This window comes from Coffea arabica, chromosome 5c (genome assembly GCF_036785885.1).
Source record: "Coffea arabica cultivar ET-39 chromosome 5c, Coffea Arabica ET-39 HiFi, whole genome shotgun sequence".
Classification (NCBI taxonomy): Eukaryota; Viridiplantae; Streptophyta; class Magnoliopsida; order Gentianales; family Rubiaceae; genus Coffea; species Coffea arabica.
Genome location: NC_092319.1, coordinates 36871826 through 36898098, shown reverse-complemented (window position 1 = coordinate 36898098; position 26273 = coordinate 36871826). Strand labels below are relative to the sequence as shown.

Below are 26273 nucleotides of genomic sequence, written 5' to 3'. Positions count from 1 at the left end.
GTACAAAATGATCCAAATATTAGTAGCTCTTACACTATAAATTGTTCTAGTTTTACTGAGGAGAATAACCATACATTTGAAAAAATTAGTAGTTAAGATTGGTAAACATCTTTTAAAATCACACCCTCTATCACATTTCTATTTCTTTCCACTATAATATTCTGGTGCCTAACATTAAAACATAACAATAATAACAAAAGAATAGAAAAATTCACCCTACCTACCTGCCTACTGCAAAGGACAGCAATTATTTTTGTCATTTTATATGCATAATGTGATCAATAAACTTGAGTATACCTGACAATTGGGTGGGTTGGGCGGTTTGATATTGGGTTTTCATTAAAATGGGTTACATCCAACCCGCCCAACTTTAGAATGGGTTAATTTTGGATTGGGTCATTTTGGGTTATCTCAAACCCATGATCCAAATATGACCCAATATAGTAAATAATAGATTTTGATACATAAACTCTCTCAAATATATTTTGACATACAAAAAAAAAAAAATTTCACGCACATAAATACATTTTCATATAGATAGATATATTTTCACACACCAAAACACTCACAGATACAAACACGTACTCACTTCTTAAGTTCTTTTGAAATACGTTATTTTTACACATACAAACACACTAAAATACACATTAATATACTTTCACAAATACACACACTTACTAACTGTTTAAACTACTTGGATGAATTCATTATTTTTTTATACAAGTAAGGATTTTCAATCTAGGTATAACTTTGATCCAAACTAAGAGACCCAAGCAACAATTTTGGTCCAAGTTGGATATAGCATGAAAAATGGCATACCAATATACAATTTTCTAAGTCTTGTTACTTTATTTAGCATTAGCTATTCCAAACATATTTTTAGTTTCATAAAAGTTCCAATCACGCTTAAAGGTGTGTGTATCTTTAAATAATGGAGAAATTAGGAACATCTAAACAATGCACGCTTTAAGGTGCGTGTATCTCACGATGGGCTGCCATTGGATTTGTATTGTGTAGCAATTGGACACTGTTATGATCTTATGTTCCCAATGCTCACAACTCACAAACACCAACATTTAATAGTCATTAGGTTGCATCCCATCGAGCCATTACAAGAATTTAGCCATATGAGATTCCTGCTTGCTAAAGGCCGAAAGGTGGATATGATCTTGTTTGGATGGTCAAGATTTAGGCAAGTTATCGTGTACTAGGGTTACACCTGATTATACGATTTGTGGGGCCCCACATATTGGGAAAGCCGTTGACTTAATAGATTAACTCCTGCAGGCGTGATCGTGCGTTTTGTGTTTAATTTGTTTATTTATTTTTTTTTAACTTAAGTTGAGTAATGGGTGTCCAACATAAATACTCAAATTATCTAAAATATATATGAGTTTTTATTATCCAATCCAAAATTGACTCAATATCCAACTTACCCAACCCAACCTCTCAAATTAATGGGTAGATTGGATGGGTTGTTGGATTTTGGGCATAATTGCCAGGTCTAAATTTGAGATTCATTTCTTTAAGGCTCAACGTATTCCCCGTGTGCAAGTTGTTAGAAACAAAAGTTTCTTGACATTTTTTAGGTGCCATTTAATTAGACACCCAAAACAAAATTCTTTCTTAGTGTCTCAGCATCTTTGGTAGTTACTTGTTTCCCAAAAAAATTTCTTAGTGTCTCAGCATCTTTGGTTGTTACTTGGTTCCCAAAACAAATTTCTTGAGGGTTCATGCCTTGTATATATGGGATATAATTCATCAATCAGTGGGTACAATTGCCAATAGCTCTAGTAGTAATATTACTTGGTGCTTGAATTAATCAGCTTGTTCTCAAGTCAATTGCCCGAGTATCCCAAAAAATGTGGTCCACTTTGCTGCGTGCAATATCGTCAATGGTCATTGCATACCTTGTTTATTATGTTCTCAAATGGCTTAATCCAAAATGCAAAGCTGGAGCAGGTCTGCCTCCTGGTTCTATGGGCCTTCCTCTCATTGGAGAAACTCTGCATCTTTTCTTTCCCAGCAATTCATTGGACGTTCAAATGTTCTTCAAGAACAGAATTCAAAAGTATTACACAAGCACTGTTAATTCAATTCATCTTCTTCAACTTTTCATCCTAACAAGTTCCCTGTTTTGTAGATTTCACTTCTATTTTCTGACCTTGTTATGTGTGAGTCTGTCTAATCGGTGCCCATTGAATAACTGTTAAGATATACTTCAGATATTAGATTTTTGGAAATGTAAGATTAATTAAAAAAAGTATACAAATGTAAGAATAGATAATAATTGTTAGTGTGTGTGTGTGTATATATATATAATAATTTGGTAAAATTTAGGTATGTCAACGAGTGTCTATTAGGCATCTGTTAAAAAAATTCTTTATATACATACATGCACACGTACACACACATATTAGCATGTTTTTTCTAACAATATGTTTTTTTTTTCCCTGTATTTCAGACATGGACCGCTTTTCAAAACAAATATAGCAGGTCAACCGGTCGTGGTTTCAAGTGATCCAAAAGTGAACCACTGTCTCTTCTTGCAAGAAGGAAAACCAGTGCAGTTCTGGTACATGGATGCATTCTCCAAGGCTATTTCTCCAGATGGAGAACACAAAAACAAATCAACCCGGCCATCGCTACCCGAGAAGCTTCATACTAAATCACTCTGGCGCGGAGTCTATTAAGGAAAAGTTGCTTTCCCAATTAGAAGAATTGATTTACAGAAATTTGGGCAGCTGGTCCAAACATGATTCCGTTGAACTTAAACGTGCATTTTCAATGGCAAAACTTTCCATTTCAACCTCACATATTTTTAAGCATCATTTCATGTCGTTTCAATTCTTTTTTTTTTTTTTTAAATCATACTAGTGTCACAGACACTATTATTTTGAAAATCACAAACATAACATAAATTCAAATTGTTACTCTCAATCTTATGAGATTTTTAAGAAAAAAACCAACTTGAACTCTACTCGATTGATTTGAAGAATTTAGGGCCAAATCTTGCACATCATTGGATTGGGGTGAATTTAGGCTTCAAAACAAGGACCGATTAAATTGTAAGTCGAACATTAGCTTAATGAGACTCGACCCGATTAGTACCTAGCCCACATAATTAAGTATATAAGTATATCTTTTTTATTTATAATGATGTATATTGGTTAATAGTTATGTGTGTTATTACAAACACAACTTGTAATTCACTTATAATGGTAAAATAAAATAAATATTACATGCACATAATATAAAATTGTCCATTAATTATGAGCTTCAACCAAGCCTAAAATAGGCCCGAATTCCAAAAATTGTTTTGAGCCGAGTACGAGTCATGAACATAGAACTTGAAGCCCAAATCCAAAAGTCCAAAAGCTCTACTTTAATTTGTGGGTTGAATTTAGATTTCCAAAAAATTTCATTATCCACCAACTTTTACTGATTTGCAATTTCAGTCCCAAAACTTAATGCATATTTTGTCTTGATTCTCAAAATTTAGTACTATCACCAAGGGATATCAAAATATATGGAAAACTTGTCTCCATTACTATCATTAACTAAAAAAGTGCCATCTGAGATGAAATTTAGTGATGAATACTTGCAAAAGTTATAGATAAGCCTTTAGTGTACTATTTTAAAAGTTTTAAGTTAAGCCCTTTGTCCAATTAAACTTTTTGAAGATTAATACTTAGTAATTCAATCATAAAATCCACAAATTTAAAATCCTCACATATATACCTAACATATACCAAAAAAAAAAAAAAAGAGATCATTTTAATATATTCAATTATGCTATATTAATTCTACATAACACAAAAAGATTTTAAATCTTGTCCTTTCACTTCATGTTCAACCTGCTTGACTAGTATTTTGTGTCATATTCAATCTACTTGATTAGTATTTTGTAGTAATTCGAATTGAAATTTATAGCTTTTTGTATGTTGATGAAAAATATTTATTGGTTTAATCATCAAATTTGATTCATTTATTGGGCTTGGGTTCAACATTGTTCGGCCTGCCCCAACTAGTATACGTATATCTAAAACTGTCTATTGTCTGGGCCAGATCGCTTGCCCGCCCTTAGGAGAGCCTGACTTACGGTCTCCACTTGCCGTGGCAAAATGACTGCACTATTTGATTTGATTGATTCAATTCATTCAAGAAAGGGAAAGTTTTAACTTTTAAGGAGAAAAAGCCTACAACAACGGCCAACTGTTGCCAATTGCCCTTTCTGTCATTGTTCCTCCATAATACAGTATGTCGTTTCATGCTTTCACAATCCCATGAAAACCAACTTTGTGAAAGTTTGGTTGACGAATACAATGTTCTTATGCAAGTGATTTATGTTTGTGATCGATCAAATCCCAAGTCAATCAATTGGATTTTTCTTTAAAGACTTGCAACAGAAACTCAAATTGTTTTTCTTTTCTAACTAGTTGTAAGAGTTTTCTTTATTCTTACTGACAACCCGGGCGGGGGATTTTGATAAAATCACTTGTACGTAAACTATATATAGGTCATTTAAAACGAATCTAATCAAGTAAATGATTTAATCTGATAGAATGGTGATGCCAAATGTATCTTGAATGAAAGGAAAAAAAAAAGAAGCAAATTGGAAGTGCCAATAAAGTCTAACGAATAACGTAAACCAATAGAAGAATGCCTATAAAGTCTACCGAATAAGGTAAACCTATGGAAGAATACGTACAAACAAGGATGGGAAAGTGACGTTTGTCTTACGGCAGAATCAGAGTGAAGAGGAAAAAAGAAATAGCAGGATAGCAAATAGGAAAGAATGGCAATTAATTATTCCACGAACCAAATCTTTATATTATAAGAATGAGTCTTAGTCAAAGCGAGTTTGGAATTTTAATCGTATGGATGGAGGTATTTTAAAAGTGTGGGATTATTTGAAATGAAGGTTGAAATTTAGGTGCAAAATTGGGTAGCGTTTTCTTTGCGGTTGTTTCATAAATGTCCTTACATTATTTTTAACTTATGGGCATTTTGAGTATGCGAGCTTATTTTAATCATATTTCCAGCAGTGGATACTAGTGATGTAAGCCTTATTTTTGGTGTGTTTCTTGAAATGACCATTAAAGGCCTTAAAAATGCTTGAAAAGGTGGAGGCTTTATTAATTGTTGTTAGAGTGATTTTTAACATCTGAACAATTAGTTTCAGCCATTTCTAAACCCTGTCCGAATGTATTTTCTTCCACTTCTTTCCGTTATGTTCTTTCCGTCTCCCTTCAGTTGCTTATATCTGCCGTGGTCATTCTTTGCATTTCGTTATGATTTTTAGGGACAGCTATTCTTGGTGGTTCAACTTGAGGTGTATTTGCCTTTTGGTTTGTCTTCTGTGTTTTCTACAATTGAACAAAAGAATTCATGCACACTGATGGTTCTTGTTGTCGATTGGATGGTTTCATTGTGAATTGAATTGAATTGGGTGGCAAGAACAATAGTTAGCGCTGAATTGAATTGGTTTGTTTTTGGTTAGTTACGTATCAACAAAGATAAATTGGTACGATTGGCCAAATGACTCTCAGATGACGGGAACTAATTCTTTAATTCTGACCACGCCAATTTGCTAATAAGTTTAATAGATTGAATTCATCGTTGGCTAATTTTGCTAAGTATTCTCTCAGTGGCAAAGCACTTATTCATAATCCAAACTACCTAATTGGACAACCAAATAATGTCTTGGGCAAAGTTTTGGGAGAGTCTGTTATATGTACAAGGATTCAGTGGATTTACTTATTGTTTGTTAGAATTTTGTTTACCTTGTAGAATTTGGATAATAGGAGTTTGCTTTGACAGATTTGGAGCAAGTGTTAGGAAACGGTTCAGTGGGTGTCTTGGGAATAAGGTACACAGCTCTTGAGTACTACTATTGATTGTGATAAATTGGTTTGATTTGTATATCCTTAGTTCTGATTCTGAAATTGAGATCTTGTATGATAAGAAAGTAGTTTATTTTTTTTTCTTAAAAAAAAGGGCAAATTTCACTTTATCCCCTTGTGATTTAGCGTTTTTTTACATAACCTCCTTATGGTTTCAAAAGCTATATATAACCCCCTCATGGTTTGGATTAAAGTGTCAAAATGACGAGAATGATCATTCGTAACGGAGTCACCTAAAATGTTTAAAAAAACCCTTATGTAAAGTTGAAAATTATTTATTAACCAAGGGGGGTTATGTGTATATTTTGAAAATCATGAGGGGGTTATATAGTAAAACATAAAAATCATATGGGATTAGTGTGTCATATATTTATAAGGGTAATTATGACATTTCTAGAAGTTCCGTTACGAATGACTATTTCCGTCACTTTGGCACTTTAATCCAAACCATGAGGGGGTTATGTATAGCTTTTGAAATCATAGGGGGGTTATGTAAAAAAAATGCTAAACCACAAGAGGGTAAAATGTAATTTGCCCTAAAAAAAATTGAGTTTGTTATCAAACATGCAATACAATTAACAATCCAACACCAGTCCAAGAATTGCAAATCGTTAAAAGACCATTCATTACAAATGTCTTCATTTACTGCATCGACAACAATTACAAAATAGGTACAATTCAAAGTTTTTATTTTAAAGCAAAAAATAAATACTGCTATAAAATTGCACTGACAAAAATTTATATCCTCACTTTATAAAATTTATATTAAAAAAATTTACAAAATCTCAAAATAGGATGTACAGTTTGGATTCAGCCACGTATTAGACAAGCAATCATTGTCGATCGAAGGTTAGACTATCACCTACATAACGTTAAAATGTACCAAAGATGCTGATCATTTATACTAATTCTCTGGCGTGAGCAACAATCCAATGATGCCAATGAAATGACCGACTTAAATGATGCCGACCTTACCACAGCAATTCCCGAATAAGTATTCCACATTTTAAATACTAAAGTCAACCCAAAATAATTAAATTCATCTCACATATTGTATGATAATTTAAAAGGCAATCCTCAAAAAAAAAAAAAAAAAAAAAAAAAAAAAACCCAAATCATCTGCTACTCAAGCTTCTACTGCTCAAATTTGCTTCTATCTTTTTGTTCTGGTATACTAACAATAAGCAATTATACATGCAGGTCTCAATCTATCTACAAGATTATGAACAAATTCAAGACAACAGAAAAACCAAAACATGCAAGATATATACTACCTCTACTTGTCTAGTACTCAAGCTTGTACTACAGGGGAAGTCACTTCTGCTACTGAAAAGGTTTTATCATAGAGGGGACCTCATGTAAATATTATCTTTTCATCCTTTTTGTATCTTCAAATTCTGTCTGGTGCAACAATCTTTTAAGATTGCAACAGGCTTCTTCACTATCGTAAACTAATGATTCCATCTTCCTGTATTAAAAGTTTTCAGCTTTCCTAATTTTTTCAGCCTATGTGTAAAGCCAATAACACAAAACACAAGATAATAATTACCCTCAATAACAGGCTTCGAACTCCCGCAGCCCCTAGTATTGAAGGACATACATTACTTTTCGTCATATTCAGTGTTTAGCATTATAGTTGGCCATAATATTTGATCACTGGTCTTAGGAAATCACTACCAAAAAAAGGGGAAAAAAACTTTTGAAGGAGAAATGAGATTGTGGTTCAATTTAACTACGGCATATATAATGAAAACATTACTCAACCAAAAAAAATAAAAATAAGTAAACAAATGAAAGGCAAAAAGAGAAAGAAAAATGTTTTATTATTTACGGTGGCCTGTGTTATTTATTACGTTTGATCATAAAAGGAACGAAAGGGAGTCCTATAGGGTGAAAAAAAAAAACAATTTCATTACAATTACTATAGTATATCATATTCACAGTGCTAAAGTTCTAGAGTCCTAAGTCGATAAATTTTGTACAAAATAGAACGAATTTCAGGGAGGAAAAAATTTGAAATGATGATGGTAGAAATCACAGGAGGATGTAGAAATGTGAACAAAGTATACAACGTCACTTTTGCTCTTTCAACCTCAATCCAGGGAAGGTATTAGCTTTTTGTCAACACAACTATATATATATATATATTTTTTTTAACACAACTACATGTTACGCTCTTACAGTATATTTCCACTTTCTCTATTGACTTTTTGTTTTCAACTTCATGGTCTCTGTCATGGAGGTCAAACAAGTTTTATAAGTTGGCATGCTGCTGCGTTGCATTTTATTGCCTGAAAAGAAATTGAAAATTTCAATGTTAGGCATATAATTATATAAGGTTTATTTAACAAGTGTCTAGTGGACAATAGTTTAGAACAATTTCAAATGACTCTTAAAAATGAAATTAGATTGTAAACATGAATCTATAAATTTAAATGGTATATTAAGGGTATTATGGGCGGCTTCAAACCAAACTTCAAGGAGCATAAAGTGATAAATACCATACTTAAATCTCATTTGGAGGGACCATTTCGAATCAAATTTAAAAGATAATATATGGACCTAAGAAGCACTTTCAAAAGTTGAAGCACCAAATAGGATCATCGATTAAATTGAGAAACTATTGAAGTCATTTACCCCGAAATTTGATACTTTCATTTAGGAATCTCAATGCAGATTAATTGTATGAGTCGGTCATGGATTGGGCTGTGAAAAAGATTTGGGATGAAATTGATTAAATCTTATCATTTGATTAAAAATGTTAATCTTTGCAGAGTTTCAACTCTTTCAGCCATGCAAATATTTTTGAGCAGGTTTGGCTGCAAAATATTCTCATCTAAGATTTAGAGATGAAAACTGTACCAAATTCACGTGCGTAGTTGTTCTATAGATATTTATTCCTGTTTTTTTTTTTGGTCTAGTGCTACTTATTCTGATTGAATTAATAAATCAATAGTTCGCTGCAAACAACTTGGATTCTCATAATCTCAATGGGCTAAGCCCGTGGATCTTTGACTAAGAGAACCGTGGCTAATGTGGTCGAGTTAATGATTTTAAACCAAAATCAAATTAGAGCCACCAAATCATACCATCTCGTTTGTCAACTTGTCATTAATATGTAGTAATTTTGTTCCATAATTGTTTTTAATAATAAGGGCAGTTCATTTTCTTTATAAAAGAGCTAAATTTTATTGCATTAAATTTGTATTAGTGTCAAATAATGCATGAAACATAGAATAAATTTAGATAAAAATAAGGAAAAATTGTTCAAAATGTTTATCACATTTTACAAAATGACTTTTTTCATACCTTATTATTAAAAGTGTAATTTTATGTTCCTTACAAATTCATATTGTTCAATTTTGATCTCTACCTAGGTTTCCGACTAGTTTTTGGTTGGAATCCACTACGTGCCTTGCACGTAATCATTTTTTGAAGAGGGTAAATTATCAAATCAAATTTTTACATAATTCGATCTATAATCCCTCACATTTCAAAAAATGAATTTTTTCCTCCTTCACATTTTATAAAATGAATTTTTTCATTCATCACATTTTACAAAATAAATTTTTCATCTATCATTGATCATGTGCATGAATAGTTTTTATTTTTTTTTAAAGCCATGTGCATATTTATCTAATTTCACTTGAATAATATGAATAGTATGTATACAACTATAATTAGCCTATTTAGACGAAATCAAATAGAGATATATTACATGTTATTCGTACTGTTCAGGTGAAATCTAATATATATATATATATATATATATATATATACATGGGTTGAAAAATTTTGTTAGTTTTTCGCTCATGTTCATTTCCTTTTACTCAAAAATTGAAAACAAAGAAGACATTTAACAAAAAAAATAAATAAAGGAAAAGTATGACAAAAAATAGTAAGTAATTGGTACTTTCAAATTTTAAAATAATCACAGGGCATGTAATTCAACTGCTGGTCTTAAAAGTGGCGAGTAGAAATTTCAAATTTAAACTGCAATTTGTTAGCATGACTATAGAATTCGAATTATGACCATTAAATAAATGGTCTCATTATACAACTCAATAAATGAATTATTTTCAAAAGAGAATATTGAACAGATTCACATGGTGAAATCAAATAGATATATACATGGGTTTAAAACAAAATTGTTAGTTTTAAACCCATGTATATAACTATTGAATAGCATATGCACAACTATAATTAATCTATTTAGATGAAATCAAACAAAGATATATTACATGCTATTCGTACTATTCAGGTAAAATTAAATAAAAATATACATAGGTTTAAATAAAAAAGCTATTTATACACATGGTTAATGAGGGATGAAAAAATTTATTTTGTGAAATATGACGGACGAAAAAATTTATTTCGTAAAATGTGAGGGATGAAACAATTCATATTGTAAAATATGAGGGACTATAGATTGGATTATATAAAATTTTATTTGACAATTTTGCCCTTGAACAAATTTGAAAAAGACCAAGGAGAGTTGTTTCCATCTAACATATTGGACGTGAGGAATTTCATACTATTTGATAAACCAAAATCTAAAATCTATCTAATTTCACAAAACAGAACAAAATATATTTTTTTTAAAAAAAAAGCAACTTATTTTTATTAACACCTTGGACAATTAACAATCCATATCTTAGTTGATCTTAATTGTGCCAAAAAAGTGATTAATTTGATCATATTTCATCATATAATGTCAGAAGGTAATCTTTGTCATAATGTCAACTCTAATAACCATCCAAATACTGCACGTAAATTGAGGTGCAAAAGATTATGGAGATTAAGTTTTATATTTAATCCAACTCAACCAAATTCAACCCTTGGAAAGATGAACTGGAGTGGTGGTATCATCATTGTTCTTCTGGTTCATTTTATAATAAACTATGTTTACTTACCTTATCTGCTACAGTTTGCCATATTTGGAGGATTAGGAATCACTTTATTTTTCAGAAATCATTATGGCCTATGGAACTTGTTATTCAAAGAATCACTAATGATGTGAAATTTGCTGTTTTGTCATGGAAGAAAGTGGAGAGATCAAGAAGAAACTGGGAAATTAGTTTTAGTTGGAATGTAGATCAAAAAATTTTTGTGTAGGAAGATGTAGACTTGTTGTTTTTTGGGGGTTTGAGTATGGCAGTTTGAACAGTGCCTTTGATGTATTTATGGATTTTTTTTGGGGTACTCCTGGAGCTCAGTTGTTTTGAATGATCAATAAAATTTTGAACTTGGCTTTTTAAAAAATTGAAAATAATATAATCGTTTAATTTCCACCATAAAACTTAGTATACGTTCATAGAGCCCCTCCCCCATTCGGTAGTGTGCTTGACTTGCAAAGAGCTTCGTTGGTGGGGTTAGTTGTGCACTTGTCCTATTTTTTTTTTTTTTTTTTTTTTTTTTTTTTTTTTTTTTATGAAGTGCACTTGTCCTAAATTGGCTCTTAGACCCTAACACTTTGCAGATGGTCCAGTTGTACCCTTTGTATATCTTGTAACGAAGTTATCAACTTTTTAGTACGTCCACTCCTGGGTCCAGACTACAGGGAGCTCTTGTTTCTTTGCTATGCTATTATAGTTTTGAAGAATTAATTTTTCCTAAACTAACAATGTATATATATTGTCAACATTGAATTAATGATAATTATGTAAAATTTATATTTAAAATTAAATTTTTGCATATATGTTATGGATCCAATCAGTATATATAAGATTTGTTCTTATTTAAATCCTACCACAGGGGTTGTGCAAAAACTTAGAAGAACTTAGAAGAAACAAAGCTCTCGTTAGAATACTCTAGTATAAAGAAAGCTTTCTTTAAGAAATCCTATGATAGGTTACGATTTTATCATTTATTTTATTATTAATTTCCTCTATTATCTTATCCGATATGGATTAATTGTTAAATTCTATTCACTTTTAGTATTTTGCGCTTATTTCAGGGAGTAGAACAAAAATACGATAACAAGTTCCAATTTAACAGAAAAGAAATCCAAATGATAGAGCTTGTTCCAGGGCATTTTGATAAAGAAGATATTACGCCCATTTTGATAATTTCTGCAAAGGCAAGGATGGACAGAGGGCTTGGTCTTCTATTCCTTGTGGAGCCGCCGCAAGAAAAGAAAAAAAGAAGAGACGGGGACAGTAGTATTAGATAGGAAATACACATCGCAGAAGGGGGACTATTTGGGGAGTTCATTCCCCTTTTTGACTTTTCCTCTTTTCGTCCTATTGTGCCTTTGCTTCCATCGGATGCGAAGGCAAAGAAAAGCAATTGGGCATTCATTGTAATCTTGACTTTTTCTTCATTGCAGAAGCGAATTGAATTTTCTTAATTTCGGAGTCAATGGCCGCTACTGTTGCTTTAATTTTCTGTGGACTTTGTTCATCAAATATGAATTAATTTTTTCACTCTAGTTAAGAAACAACGGATACTTTGGATTACCTAAAAATTTGTGAAATCAATTTAATTTAATTCTTTTCTTTTATTTATTTGTATTCGCATATTTCTTGATTGCTATGCTTATGGTTATTTAATTAATTGATTGTCTTGGACCCGGATAATTAGTTAATTTGGTAATCTGTTGTCAATTAAGGCATTTAAATCCGTAATTGTTTAATTGCCTTGAAATAGTGACAACTGGCATAAGACGTAACCCTGGTAGGGGGATACGCGGGCTAATATGAAAAACCCTGGTAGTACGTTATTTGGTTAGAATATGGCTCCTCTAATACATAAGACAATTGGGGAATTAAATCTTACGGGCGTACTTAGAATTATCTCTCAATTAGAGCAGTGATTAACGGGCATACCTTAATCGCCGACATAGTAAGGAAGAGTTGACTGTCAGCTCTTGTTTGGCAGTTATAACCTATTTATCAGTAAATAATTGGAACTGCATTTGTATCGATGATCAATTAGGTGAACCATTGCTGAAGTTATTTCTTGGCTAAACCTCTAGTTATCATTACCTTGATTTTAGTGAATTGCCATTTGATTTTTAGTTGCCTATTTTATTTTATTTTTAATTATTTTCTTGTTTTAATTGTTTTAGACCTTTAATTATTGTTACTCTAAGTTTAGTGAATTGTCATTTAATTTCTAGCTAGTTATTTATTTTTATTTTCTTATTCGAGTTTCTTTGATTGTCGTCGTTCATACAAAATCACCCCCTGTGTTATTTTGGATTTCTTAAGAGACAAATATCCCCAGTTCCTGAGGATACGACCCTACTTACCCTGCCTACAAATTCATAATTATTTGTAAAAAAAGCCATCCCATTCGAGTATATCGGATCAAGCAAACTCTTCGAGAACAAGGTGAATCAAGTAATCCATTGCACACCTAGAGTCCTTACTCCAGTACTTGGAATTGGGTTTTAGTTATTTTAACTGGCAATTAAGTTAAATTTTATTATTGTACAGGTTTCGACAACCTGTCATCCTAAAAGAGAAGAATACTCTCGTTAAGAATTTTAAAAAAGACTTTATTATACACCAAAACAAAAAAACTATTAGTCGGATATAGTTAGAGAGAAGGTGATGTTTTGTTCAAAGGAAGAGGAGGAAGTTAGAGAGAAAGAGAAAAAATTTAAAGAGTAGATTAACATTACTAACTCTTTGAAAATGTATGATCTTCAAATAACTCAAATATTGTTAGCTTATTTAAATTCCATCCTGCAAAATGAGATTAATAATAACAAAAACTAAATCCACGTCCATTCAACTAAAATTAGCACTTCGTAGAAGTTTTAATATTAACTGTAATCATTGAGGCATCAATGTTGTGAATATGGGATAGAGTGGTTTAGGTTTAGTACCTTCCTTTAATGCTGATAGTTCGTTCAGTAATATAAAACAGAAATTGATGCACACTGGATCACCATCTAAAATTACTGCTTTAAGAATTTAAGCTTGAATGTTGAATTCATCCAAAGCCAGTTCATGCCAAGATTCATGGCAGAATCTTATGATAAAAATACTGATTATGATTCCATTAGCGGACTTTCAATGACGAAATTAAGTACATGAACTGTTGAGATGCCTTGAATTAGATCTTCAACCCCCGCTGAGCTGTACGGGGTATTTTTAATGATAGAAAATACGTAAAATGTATCACAGATATATTTGATTTGAAAAGGTATTAGATTTAATAAAATTATAAAATATAAAAATTACACTATAAATAAAAAATCATTAAATTTGACTAATTACATAGGCTGCTCCATAAATTACAATGCATGTCCATGTCTATTCTCTCTGATCTGTTGTTCAACTAGTTCAAATTCCAAACTAATGTTGAGATATAACAAAAAGATCCAAGAAATTCTATATCTAACATATAGATCTGAAAAAAAAAAAGCTCTTAGATTTGAGAAAATAATAACAAACAAAAAACTAAACAAAACTTCCACTAGAATAGCCTAGGAGATAGAGATGAAAACTCTCACCAGTAAACATTAGGCAAGAAAAAACTCTTACTAGGATACTGTAGGAGAGAGTTTATTAAACATTAAAAAAAAAAAAAAGCAGAGGAAGAGGAAGGGAGACCTTAAATTGAGACTAAGATTTTTCTTTTTTGGACGAAGAATGGTGGAGAGAAGGTTAAGAGTAGGGAAAGGGAATACTTATTTATCCATTAAAAAACTAGTAATAATTCATTAATTTATAGTACTAGTGCTGGTAAATTAATTAACAAGTTGGCCACCATCTGTTAATTAATTGATTAAGCACAATAATTGAACCGAAGGAGAGGAAGTAGAAGTTGACGAAGCAACATGAACAGAGACATTGGACATTCGGAATTGGGTGAAGGAGCAAACTGAATTCAGAAATGCTTACAAGTTTTTATATTCATTTTTGACTCAGAGGACAAATCAATTAAGAGCTGACTTTTAAACAACCCCTGATTGAAGGAAGCTTAAAAAATTAAGATACTTTGTAAGCACTAACTAGTACATGGTATATTTTTTTTAGGTACTTTGTAAGCACTACCTAATACATGGTATATTCTAGTACTATAAAAGCCAAATGAAACCATGCAAATCGCTTAATTCAAATGCAGGGGAAAATTGGAGTGATCCCAAAGAAAATTTAATTGTAAGAAAGAAATTAGAGGAATGGCTGCTAATCCTGGGATTGAGAGCTCTATAGCTCCCCGTGAGCAAGTAGTAGTTGTTCATCGGGAGGCCATTCAAGATCAACGCGCCACCAAAACAACCACCACCGATATCAAGGACCGGAAATTCTCATGGGGCAAACTCCGCCGCATCGACTCTCTTGATTTGGAGGCCGGTAGAATTTCCGGCCATCATGGCGGCCACGGCTCCAAGGTTAATTCCTAATGATAGTACTAGTCCACCTGCCTATTCTAGTTTTTTTTTTTTTTTTTTCGGTTTTTTCTATCTTTTTCTACTTCTAAATTGATTATGAAAAGTTAAGGGATAATTTCAGAAACCTCCCCTAAGGTTTTTGACAATTTCACTGAACTCCCCCGAGATTTAAAAAATTACACGTATCTCTCTTGTTATTTAAAATGATAATTTCACCCTTAAATATTTTAATGAAGTTCTCTTGTTTGGTATGCTTATACTTAGAATGGGTTTTAAAATTATTTTTTCATTCTTTTTCCTTTTTATTCCTTTTTAAAATTTTTCGCCAATAAAACTGTAAAGCAACCACTATTGCCTCTAGGTGTAATGTCCAATTAGTTATTTTTTTGATGAATTAATTTTATATGTAATCTAATATTTTTGCTGATCTTTGTTTCTATTTTTGGTATTAAAATTAACAATAAATGAAAAAAGAAATGGTCCAAAAGCGCTACTAAATTATGAGAATCCCACTACTCCAAACTCTAAATGAAATATTTCAACATTTTCTTTTCTATCTTATAAATCTAATCCACAATAAAACACCATCAAAAATATCATATCATAGTAATAAAAGTATTATTATAGTTGTTTATTAAATAATAGATATGGACATAAAAAAATTTGGCACCTTTTCCTTATAATTATACTAAATAATCTTATAATTGTATAGGAATATAAATTAAAACTCATTTCATAAGGGCATTTTTGGATATTCATTTAAAAAATTGTCCAAGTCAATAGTATTTTAAGGTTTTGTTACTAAAACTATCAAATCAAGGGAGGTAAGTGTAATTTTTCAAACCTTAGGTGAACTCAGTTAAATTGTTAGAAACCTTAGGAGAGGTTTCTGAAATTATCCCAAAAGTTAAATCATAAATTAGTGCCATGAGTTTTGGTATTCAATTTTGCAAAGATAAAATTTGTGTCTCAAAGCTATCCATGCCAAGAGCGTTTTCTCATGCTAATAAGATCTTAAATTGATAATAAAATAATGGAAAAAAAGTTCAAAGTTCAGAAATAAGAGGTACTGAACTCAAATATTACAAATGTTAATTTAGGTTAATATAATATCTATTTCATGTTTTGGGAGAAATTGTAATCTTGTCACTTGAAATTTAAGGATATGTGTATGTTTATTCCCTAATTGTGGTTTAATTGTACTCTTTAAAAAGAAAAGTTTTATTCTCGCTATAATGTTATTATTTATACCATTTGTCCACCATTCTATTCTTCTTTAGCTTAGCTTTGTCTACATGTAGTTGTGGTGGAGCATCTTATTACCATAACTTTGCCCAATTAGCTTTTTTCAATTTACGAAACAACCTAAAGTATAGTCGAAGAATACCAAAGATATTAGGATTTTAATCAAATGATGCCTTAATAATGCAGGATTTAGGTTGGATAAAGACGTTGAGTTTGGCATTTCAAAGCCTAGGTGTTATTTATGGAGACATCGGGACTTCTCCGCTATACGTTTTTTCTAGTACTTTTCCTGATGGAATAGACAACAAAAACGACATCCTTGGGGTGTTGTCTCTCATTATCTACACCATCATTTTGGTGCCCATGATCAAGTATGTCTTTATTGTCTTGTGGGCAAACGACAAAGGTGATGGTAAGTACTTTGCTAAACGTCATTAGCATCATTATCATCAGTTTTTAAACAGTTTCTCGAAAAAATGTCAGGCATGACTGATTCATCCCTTATGTTTATGTAAAGCAGATCAACCAATAAAACACAAAATTTAACCTTTGACTTGAATACATTTATGACCTTTGACTTCCTAGTGCATGTGGAAGAGTTGTTAATTATGCTCATCAAACTAACCAGAAACTGGATATGAGTTTTTAAAATGTGGGATTAATTCTACTTTGTACCTTTCAACCATATCTAAATTCGTAATTTGATTTCTAAATTTAAAAAAAAAATTCATATTTTAATCCATAAACTATAAATCTGTTCCACTTAAATATAAAATCTATCTCACTTTAAGGACTAAAGTATGAAAGATTTTATATATTACGGGCTAAAGTGGAATAGCCTTTTAAGTAAGTGACTAAAGTATAAATAATTTTATAGTTTATGGATTAAAGTAGCAGAGTCTTCAATTAAGTGGGATGGATGTTATCCTTTAGTGACCAAAGTATCTCATTTTAAAATTTAGAAATCAAAGGGAAAATTGGGATATAGTTGAAAGATGCGAAGTAGAATCAATCCTAAGTTTATTTTGATTAAATCTTAGTTTTCATCCCACTATTCGTAGGTTATCAGTTTTAGTAGGTTAAGTTGTTGTTGGTATGTATTCATGTGGTCATTAAGGGTTACTTGTAATCATATTTATAAAAAAAAAAAAAAAAAAAGTTGACTTTTTCAAGTACGGAAATACTATCTGATCAAGCTATTTCAGAGGTCCTAATTCTTAAATTGGCAACTCAACAGTTGTGACACATAATCAATACAAAATAGCTTGATATCGTTTTGCTGTTGGTTTGCATCTAAAAGAAAGATACATAAATAAGCAATTCTTGCAAAATGCAACAAGTGATGCATGTTCATCATTTGCAGGCGGGACATTTGCTCTCTACTCCTTGATTTGTAGACATGCGAAGGCGAGCCTAATTCCAAACCACCAGCCAGAGGACAGGGAGGTTTCTAACTACAAGTTGGATATACCCTCCAACCAGTTGAGAAGAGCTCAAATGGTCAAGGAAAAACTTGAAAGCAGCACCACTGCGAAAATGGTGCTTTTCATTGTTACCATCCTTGGAACTTCAATGGTAATTGGTGATGGGGTCCTCACTCCCTGCATTTCAGGTCAGACCCTTTATCAGCGGATACTTATTACTTTCAAAGTTGATCGAAATATGCTAAATATTACTTTCAAAGTTGATCGAAATACATTAACTGTTTGGATTCAAGAGTTTTTCAAATACTATTAAAATTTTTAAAAAGTACTTGAAAAGTTACTCTCAAAAATAGTTTAAATTTTTTTAATATTTTAAAAATATCCCAAAATATATTCTAAAAATATTCCAAAATATACTATAAAAACTCTGCTACAGTAAATTTTTTTAAAAATACCCCCAAAAATAGCTAGACCAAACGGCAGATTCTGGAAAAATGGTGATTGTATGAAAGCATTAAGCGTCCTAACAGTAGTAGAAACGAAAAAGACAAGGGTAGGAACAATTGTCAGAATAACAATTAAAATACAAAGCTTAGATTGGTGGCCAAGATTTGGCGACCAACACAAAAAAAGTAAAATGCAACTCTTAGATCAGGCCATGTAATTCTAACCAGATTGATATGTATTGGTTTCAGTGAACGGTACCTAAATATTGCAGCTCTATTACAAAATTGTAAAGTTCAACAGTTCATGTCCGTTCCCTAGAGGACATAGGAAGGTTTAGAGGCATCATCCTGTGGACGTTGTCTTGAACTTTGCTTTCACATTTAATATATTAGACAACAATTAACACTACAAAAATTGCTCATGGTCGTCATTTTGCAGTTCTATCTGCTGTGAGCGGGATTCCATCCCTAGGCCAAGGTATTGCATTTACTTAAGACAGACTTGCATTTGGCTTACCGTACACACGTATATTTACACGTAATGCAATGGTACTCCAAGTTTGCATAACAAACTTAATGAATTTCCAGATGCGATCGTGGGAATTTCAATTGTGATATTGATAATTCTTTTCTGCGTCCAACGCTTTGGAACTGACAAGGTTGGCTTCACATTTGCACCTGCAATCTGCTTGTGGTTTTTGTTCATATCTGGTATTGGCCTCTATAATTTGTTCAAGCATGATGTTGGGGTCCTACGTGCTTTCAATCCAAAATACATTGTTGATTACTTCAAAAGAAATGGCAAGAAAGGATGGATATCCCTAGGTGGAGTTGTCCTATGCATTACAGGTTAGTGGCTAAACACTCTCAATTTCAATTAGGATAATGTGGCTAGTTAGTGAATCCTCACCAGCAAATGGTCACATGAATCAGGGACTGAAGCTATGTTTGCTGATTTGGGCCACTTTAGCGTGAGAGCCATTCAGGTATGTCACTCAAATATCACCAATTATTTCGCTCTCCTAAAATATGAACTAAGTTATTTGATTCTTAATTTGACCTTAGTTTCGTAAGACCTCATTCAGGTTAGTTCATTGTACAAGATAAAATAAGATTTTCTTTCCATCAATTTTTCATATTCAGCAACTTTTTAACAGGATAAGCATAAATTTTGAAATTTCCTACTATTAAAAATTCAATCTACTCGAACTCAGCCTGAACCATGAAGTGGAGTTCCACCACATTTTCAAGGTTGTTGCAGATATAAACCAGATTCTAATTATATATTCTTTGGACCAATAATGCTTATCTCCGCCTACTTAGCTGCATATTCTGATATAAAGAAAATATCATGCTTTATGGAGGTGACTGTGTATTTTGTGTATCGTCAATATAATCAAACTGCTGACTTTATGGCTAATTATCTCATAGGGTACATAAAGTTATTTTTGAGTCAAACATTCCCCTTGATCTTTTTAGAATTATAGGAAAAAATAAAATTACAGAAAGTTGATTATTACAGTGTAAATTATTATATTTTGTTTATATAAAACTCGCCGATTCTCAAAAAAAAAAAATTTTGCTTATAAATTTACGGGTGACCGCTAGCTTGATTTCATACCAATTTTATTCCTGAAAAATGACAATACATAGAAGGAAAAATTAATGCCAATCCTGATAATATATGTGGGGAAAATTATACATTGTGATCTTCCAACTTTTCCATAATTCTGCAGATCAGTTTCTCCAGTATAGTGTTGCCAGCTCTACTAGCAGCTTATATAGGGCAAGCTGCATACCTGATGAAGTTTCAAGATCATGTCAGTAAGACATTCTACGATTCAATTCCAGGCAAGTGCCTACCGTTATCCATGGATTGTTGAGAGAATTTGTCGATTTCTGCCATGTTCGTAAAGAATAAACCACTTGTCAATAACTTACTAATATATTGAATATCTGAATAAACAGATCCAATTTATTGGCCTACATTCGTTATAGCAGTGGCTGCAGCCATTATTGCCAGTCAAGCTATGATATCCGGAGCCTTTGCAATTATTTCTCAGTCCCTTAGTCTTGGTTGTTTCCCAAGGGCTAAAATTATTCATACTTCTGCCAAGTATGAGGGCCAGGTTTACATTCCTGAGGTCAACTACATCCTCATGATTGCTTGTGTCCTGGTTACTTGGGGCTTCAAATCTACTACAAAGATCGGCAATGCCTATGGTAATCGCGATTTCTATGCTTTTGAATTTAGAATAGAAGTACATAGTAATCAAGGATGGATATGCTCTATGACATATTTGGATTCGTCCAGTAAATTCCTTTTATTTAATTGTTCATTTTACCTTGAACATTGGTTTTGGCAATTACGTATAATTTCTTGACTAAGGATCCGAGAACATGGTTTTTATCTTGATGAGTGAAGGATTTACTAAAAATTAGATCACCAGGAGAATATTTTGCTGTTCGATTCAATTGCAACTTTTGAGAGGCTTATTTAAAATGCACAAACATTTCAATGACAAAATATCTAGGATTGTTCCACATTTGAACTCAATTTTTTATATTTCAATTTTTGTACACTACATATATCACCTATGAAATAAATTACAAACAATTTAGAATTTTTACAACTGATATTCAGAGCTAATACTATATGATTGATATATAGAGGGATCCTGCATTTGCCATAAATCGGGAGGATCCTAGTGAAATGAAGTTTGGGGACAAACTTATTTGAAAAACTGCAGAGACCTTCATCTGGTTGTTGAGTCAAACAGCAAAAGAATAAAACAAAATAAATTAAAATATACGTGGAATTATGGATTATTCTATTTTGTGACAGCAAACATTCTGATACAGGTATTGCTGTGGTTGCTGTCATGGTGATAACAACTTCTCTACTCACATTAATTATGCTTGTGATATGGAAGGCAAGCATATGGTGGATTGCTATATTCTTTGTGGTATTTATGTCCATAGAGATGACATATCTGTCATCTGTACTCTACAAATTCAAAGATGGAGGATATCTTCCTTTGGCTTTTGCACTTGTCTTGATGATAATCATGGGAATCTGGCATTACGTCCACAAGCAGCGTTACTTGTTTGAGCTCAACAACAAGGTATCCAGTGACTATGTTAGGGACTTAGCCAAAAATCCACAAATAAAAAGAGCACCTGGAATTGGATTGTTGTATTCTGAACTCGTCCATGGTATTCCACCAATATTTCCCCATTTTGTTTCTAACATTCACTCAGTTCACTCGATCATCGTGCTGGTTTCCATCAAGTCCATCCCGGTCAGTAAAGTGGCATTGGATGAAAGGTTTCTGTTTCGACAAATTGAGCCTAGAGATTACAGGGTTTTTCGATGTGTAGTAAGGTATGGATACAATGACCGAATCGAGGATTCTGAGGTTTTTGAGCAGCAGCTAGTGGAGAACTTGAAGGAGTTCATAAGGCATGAGTATTTTGTCCATGAAAGTGGGTATATAGAGCCTGATTTTGTAAACGTCCAGCAACATTCAGGATTGTTGTTGAAAGATGGAAAACCTCGACGATCCAGTGCATCTGTAGTTCATATCGAGGAATCACTACCACAGGCACAACAAAGTGTATCGCAAAATTCGTCAAACTCAATCCAATCATTCAATGAGGCCAAATCAATCAATTCCTCGATCAGGCTTGCCGCAGGGTCCATTCAGTTGGGTCTGCAAGATGAGCTACAGGCTGTGGATAAAGCCTCAGAGCAAGGTGTGTTTTATCTTTTGGGAGAAGCAAAAGTTGTGGCAAAACAAGATTCATGCTTCTTCCGTAAGTTTATTGTCAACAATGCCTATAGTTTCCTGAGGAAGAATTTTAGGCAAGGGGAAAAGGTATTGGCCATTCCTAAGACTAGGCTATTAAGGGTTGGGATGGTGTATGAAATTTAACTTCCAAAACGATCGAAATATAGCTATCTTTTGTATAGTAAGCACAAAGGGTCAAAAAAATCAAAAATAGCCACTAAGCTATTTTGAGAGTTACCGAACTATTTTTTATTTCAAATTGCCACTCAACGGGCAGTCTTTGGTTCTGCCATCAAATCAAAGGGTATTGGGGTTTGTTGTTGTTTACGACAAAATAAATGGGTAAATAACTATTTATGACCTTGTAGTTGATTTTCCATTTTATCATACAATCCCACTATTATTTTATATTGTCTACTTGATTCCCTGTGATTTTCTATAAAAGCAGTATATTGACCTAAAGCACCTTTGTTACAGTGTTTGACCTAGACTCACTCTAGAATTCTTGTGAAGCATGAAATTTGGCACACAGTCAAATCCTAACGTCCACTTTACCCCTATGATTTCACATCCAACTACATAATACCTTGATGATTTTGTACAAAGTGGTTAAATCCATATTATGTTTCATATTAAGTGAGGGTATAACTGGTATTTCAACTAATGATATCACTCGAGATACTTCCTGTCTGTTCAGAAAACCATAGACGGGTTAAAATACATCATATTGTACAATAAGAGGATTATGTGGTACAGAGTAAGATAGGGAAATAAATAGTAAGTTGCCCAAAATATAAGGTGACATATAATTTTGGTCCCGGATATTTGGTCTGTATGCCAAACTAAAAAATTTAGTCCCCAAAGATTCTAATTTTAGGCAAATTTAGGAGAATTGACAAAATTTCATAATAACTAATGCTTAAGATCAATTTTTCATTAGTCAAAAGCTTTGACTTTGCATTTTTAGTCCATAATATTTGAAATTTCGATTACTATGGTTCCTTAGATTTCAAGTAGTTATAATAATTTTAAGATGAAATGAATTCTAAATTGAATTAAATATAGGACAAATGTATTCTTAAATCCCTATATACTTTTTCATAAAAAAAAATTATATCGGCGCATGATGTCAACATTTAGCTTCAAGAAAATCTTTTTGTTAAGTAAGTTACAATTATATAACACTAAATAAGAAAATGAAAATAAGTTGTTGAAGAATGGGAGAATTCTAGCTTTCATAAATAAGTTTATTATAAGTACCATTACACAAAATCTTGCATGAGTTGTCGACGTAGGCTTCAAAATAACTAAGAATTGTGATTATAGAAACTATTGAATATAGGTACTAATATAAAGTACTCTTAGTAATTCTTGATAAAGCTTCTTTTTGTTTTTTCTTATTTTCCTTCCTATTAAAATCCAATGATTTAACACCAAAGTTTTGAAATATTTATTTTAATATTCATTTATTTGATAATTGTTCAATAATTCAAATAATTTTACAAAATACCTATTTCTTTTCAAACTCAATTAACAACCTATTAAAATGCAATAAAGAAGGATCAACTTAATTTTAATTAGTATGTATTCCTTCTGTTTCAAATAAGTCGTTTAATTATCATTACAAATAAGAAATAGTAGAAGTACTCATTGTCACATAATCACCAACAGGGAAAAATAGTAATTACAAGTATTATATCGAATTTGAGACCAATTTGAGTTTTTTTAGTCATTCCTGTGAAGTTAGTGGCATGAACAAGTGAAATAAAAAAAATTAAATGAAGAAAAAAGAAGCTTAATTAGCTTTTTTTTTTTAGAAGTTTAACTAACTTTTCTATACCTTTTTTATTGATATAAATCCTATTACCCATTGAAGGTGTTTTCATTCTAATTTGCATGTATCATTTTATTTTAAAATCCTCAATATCACTACTTAAAACTCAAAGGACTAGAATGATTCAAACTTCAACTAGCGTGGGCAAAAAAAAAAAAAAAGTCAAAATTGTTGATAATGGCAACTTGATTTTAACTGTTAATCATTGTTGGATTTTTATCAATTATTCTAAATGTGTCTAAAATCAAAGTTTAAGAGGCCATATTTATTTTGGTCAAAATATTGAGTCCCAATTTAACAAATGTACAAAACATTTGAGAGGACAAAAACTACATTTCTCCCCAAAATAGAAAATAATTTTCCTCAACCCTCGGCGGTCAGTCTACCAAGACTCCTATAACTACATTCAATAGAAAAGATCGACTTGCTAAACTCAAAGTAAAGCTAAATTACAGATTATGATTTGAGCTCAAGGCATAATTATGCTGAATGACTTGCCAAACTCAAAGTAATGCTAAATTAGATTTTATGATTTGAGCTCAAGGGTTCATTATATTCGATTACGCTCAATTATGAGTTGAGCTCAGCTTAATTCGAGATAAATGTGGCCCTGTAAACTCAAAGTAATGCCTGGGACCAGAACTGAAAAGATCCTATAACAACACAAAACTCTTGGGAAATTTTCTAGGTCCAACCAGCATTTAACCTAGCTTTCAGTTTTCGTAACCTTCCACCTAAAATTTTCCTTCATACTAATAATAATTAATGAATTGAGCCCAACCTTGAGTTCAAGATTACGATCGGCATGTTATAGTCAACACAACGCTTGAGACAATAAGTCAAAAGATTTAACAAAAAAATGTTTTTACCCAAGAATTTCTATCAACTAACCACTATTCCATGAGTAGTTACAGATATGGAACAAATTTCAGCTCCAAGATATTTTGTGAGTTCAACAAAAGTGTGCTACTTTTCATGAGTGGTTGTGCTTTATACTGTTCTTCGTCAAAATTCAAATCACTTAACGAGTCCCATGCAATTGCACTTTCGGTAAAGAACAAAATGAACTCTGTGTCAATATCAAGTCGGCGATCATTTTCATCAATGAACTTGTCTGGTAGCAGGGACTGAGCTGCAGAAGCCTTATTTGTCAGTTTTAATCCTTATTTGTCAGTTTCTTACGTCCCTTTTTGTTAATTTTCCTTTCCCCCTCCCATCCTACTCCCTTTTTGTATTTTTCCAGATTCTGTTTCTGATTCCATTCCAAGAAGACGAAATGGAATTGAGCTTGTGTTTGCCCACCAAGAGTAACAGTCAAAGATGTCATGCCTAATTATTCATCCAGAGAATAAAACCAAAAACTTCAGTGCCCACCGCTGTAAATGCAAGAACTACTTTCATTTTCTTTCTTTTTCTATTTGAATTCTGCCATCCTATCACTTCCTCCCTTTTCAAGTATTATTTGTGTGATAAGAAATTTTTATCTAATTTAACTAATTTATTAACCTTCATTGGAACTTTATTTATGTGACGAGAGCATATTATATTTGAGCAACGTTGTGAAGTTCTAGTTAGAAAATAAGCTATGCTTAAGAAAGTGGCTTATTTCACTAATTGGGAATGTCAAATGATGATATCAGTAGGGTTCTTTTTTAAACATTTGATAGGGCAACAAACAAAATTATTCTTGCGAATTTGGTATTCTTCCAGAGATGGTTTATACGTTTCTTCTCTTCTTTTTTTATTTATTTTTTGGAAGGTAAAGAGGTTTTGTCAACTCCAAATCACTAATGTTACCCTCTCGGTTAATCAAAACACATTTCTTGAAGTAATGAAGTTATTAGAAGTGGCTAGAAAAAATTTAAAAAAAAAAAAAAAGAAGTCGATTAGAAGTGTAGTGATAAAGTAATCACTAGCTATGGATCCTAGCAAATTATAAACTACAGAATCAAGTAAAACAAATCAAAAAATTAGTAGTAAAGTTACAAAAGATTATACCAAGTGATGGAAGAGGTAGCATATCAAATCGGAGAAGAAAAATTGAAAGGAAGCAAATTCAAAAGACTACTGATTAAGTTGATGCACTGGATATTTGACGGTATAGATGACCTTTTTGTCTGTTTTTTTGTCTCTAAAGTAAATAGCTAGCCTGATATCGTGTAAGTAGTAATACTGTGCTTTTACACGTACTCGCTTAGTTGCTTGTATAACCTTCTTTCAATAAAAAGTGACATTCGACGTTAAAAGAAAAAAAGGAAGCCTAATCATAGATCGTTCCCAA

At 32.1% G+C, this 26273-nt stretch overlaps 1 protein-coding gene across 1 annotated transcript; it reads left to right on the top strand.

The window, feature by feature from the left end:
* The first annotated feature begins 14965 nt into the window (after nt 1–14965).
* On the top strand, nt 14966–22525 carry LOC113689365 (potassium transporter 5-like). The gene is made up of 9 exons (XM_027207149.2): nt 14966–15252; nt 16684–16909; nt 17861–18109; nt 18807–18845; nt 18956–19216; nt 19301–19353; nt 20104–20218; nt 20336–20590; nt 21230–22525. Exons 1-9 carry the CDS (start codon nt 15040–15042, stop codon nt 22300–22302), a joined length of 2484 nt encoding a protein of 827 aa, XP_027062950.1. The 5' UTR covers nt 14966–15039; the 3' UTR covers nt 22303–22525.
* The last annotated feature ends 3748 nt before the right edge of the window (nt 22526–26273 follow it).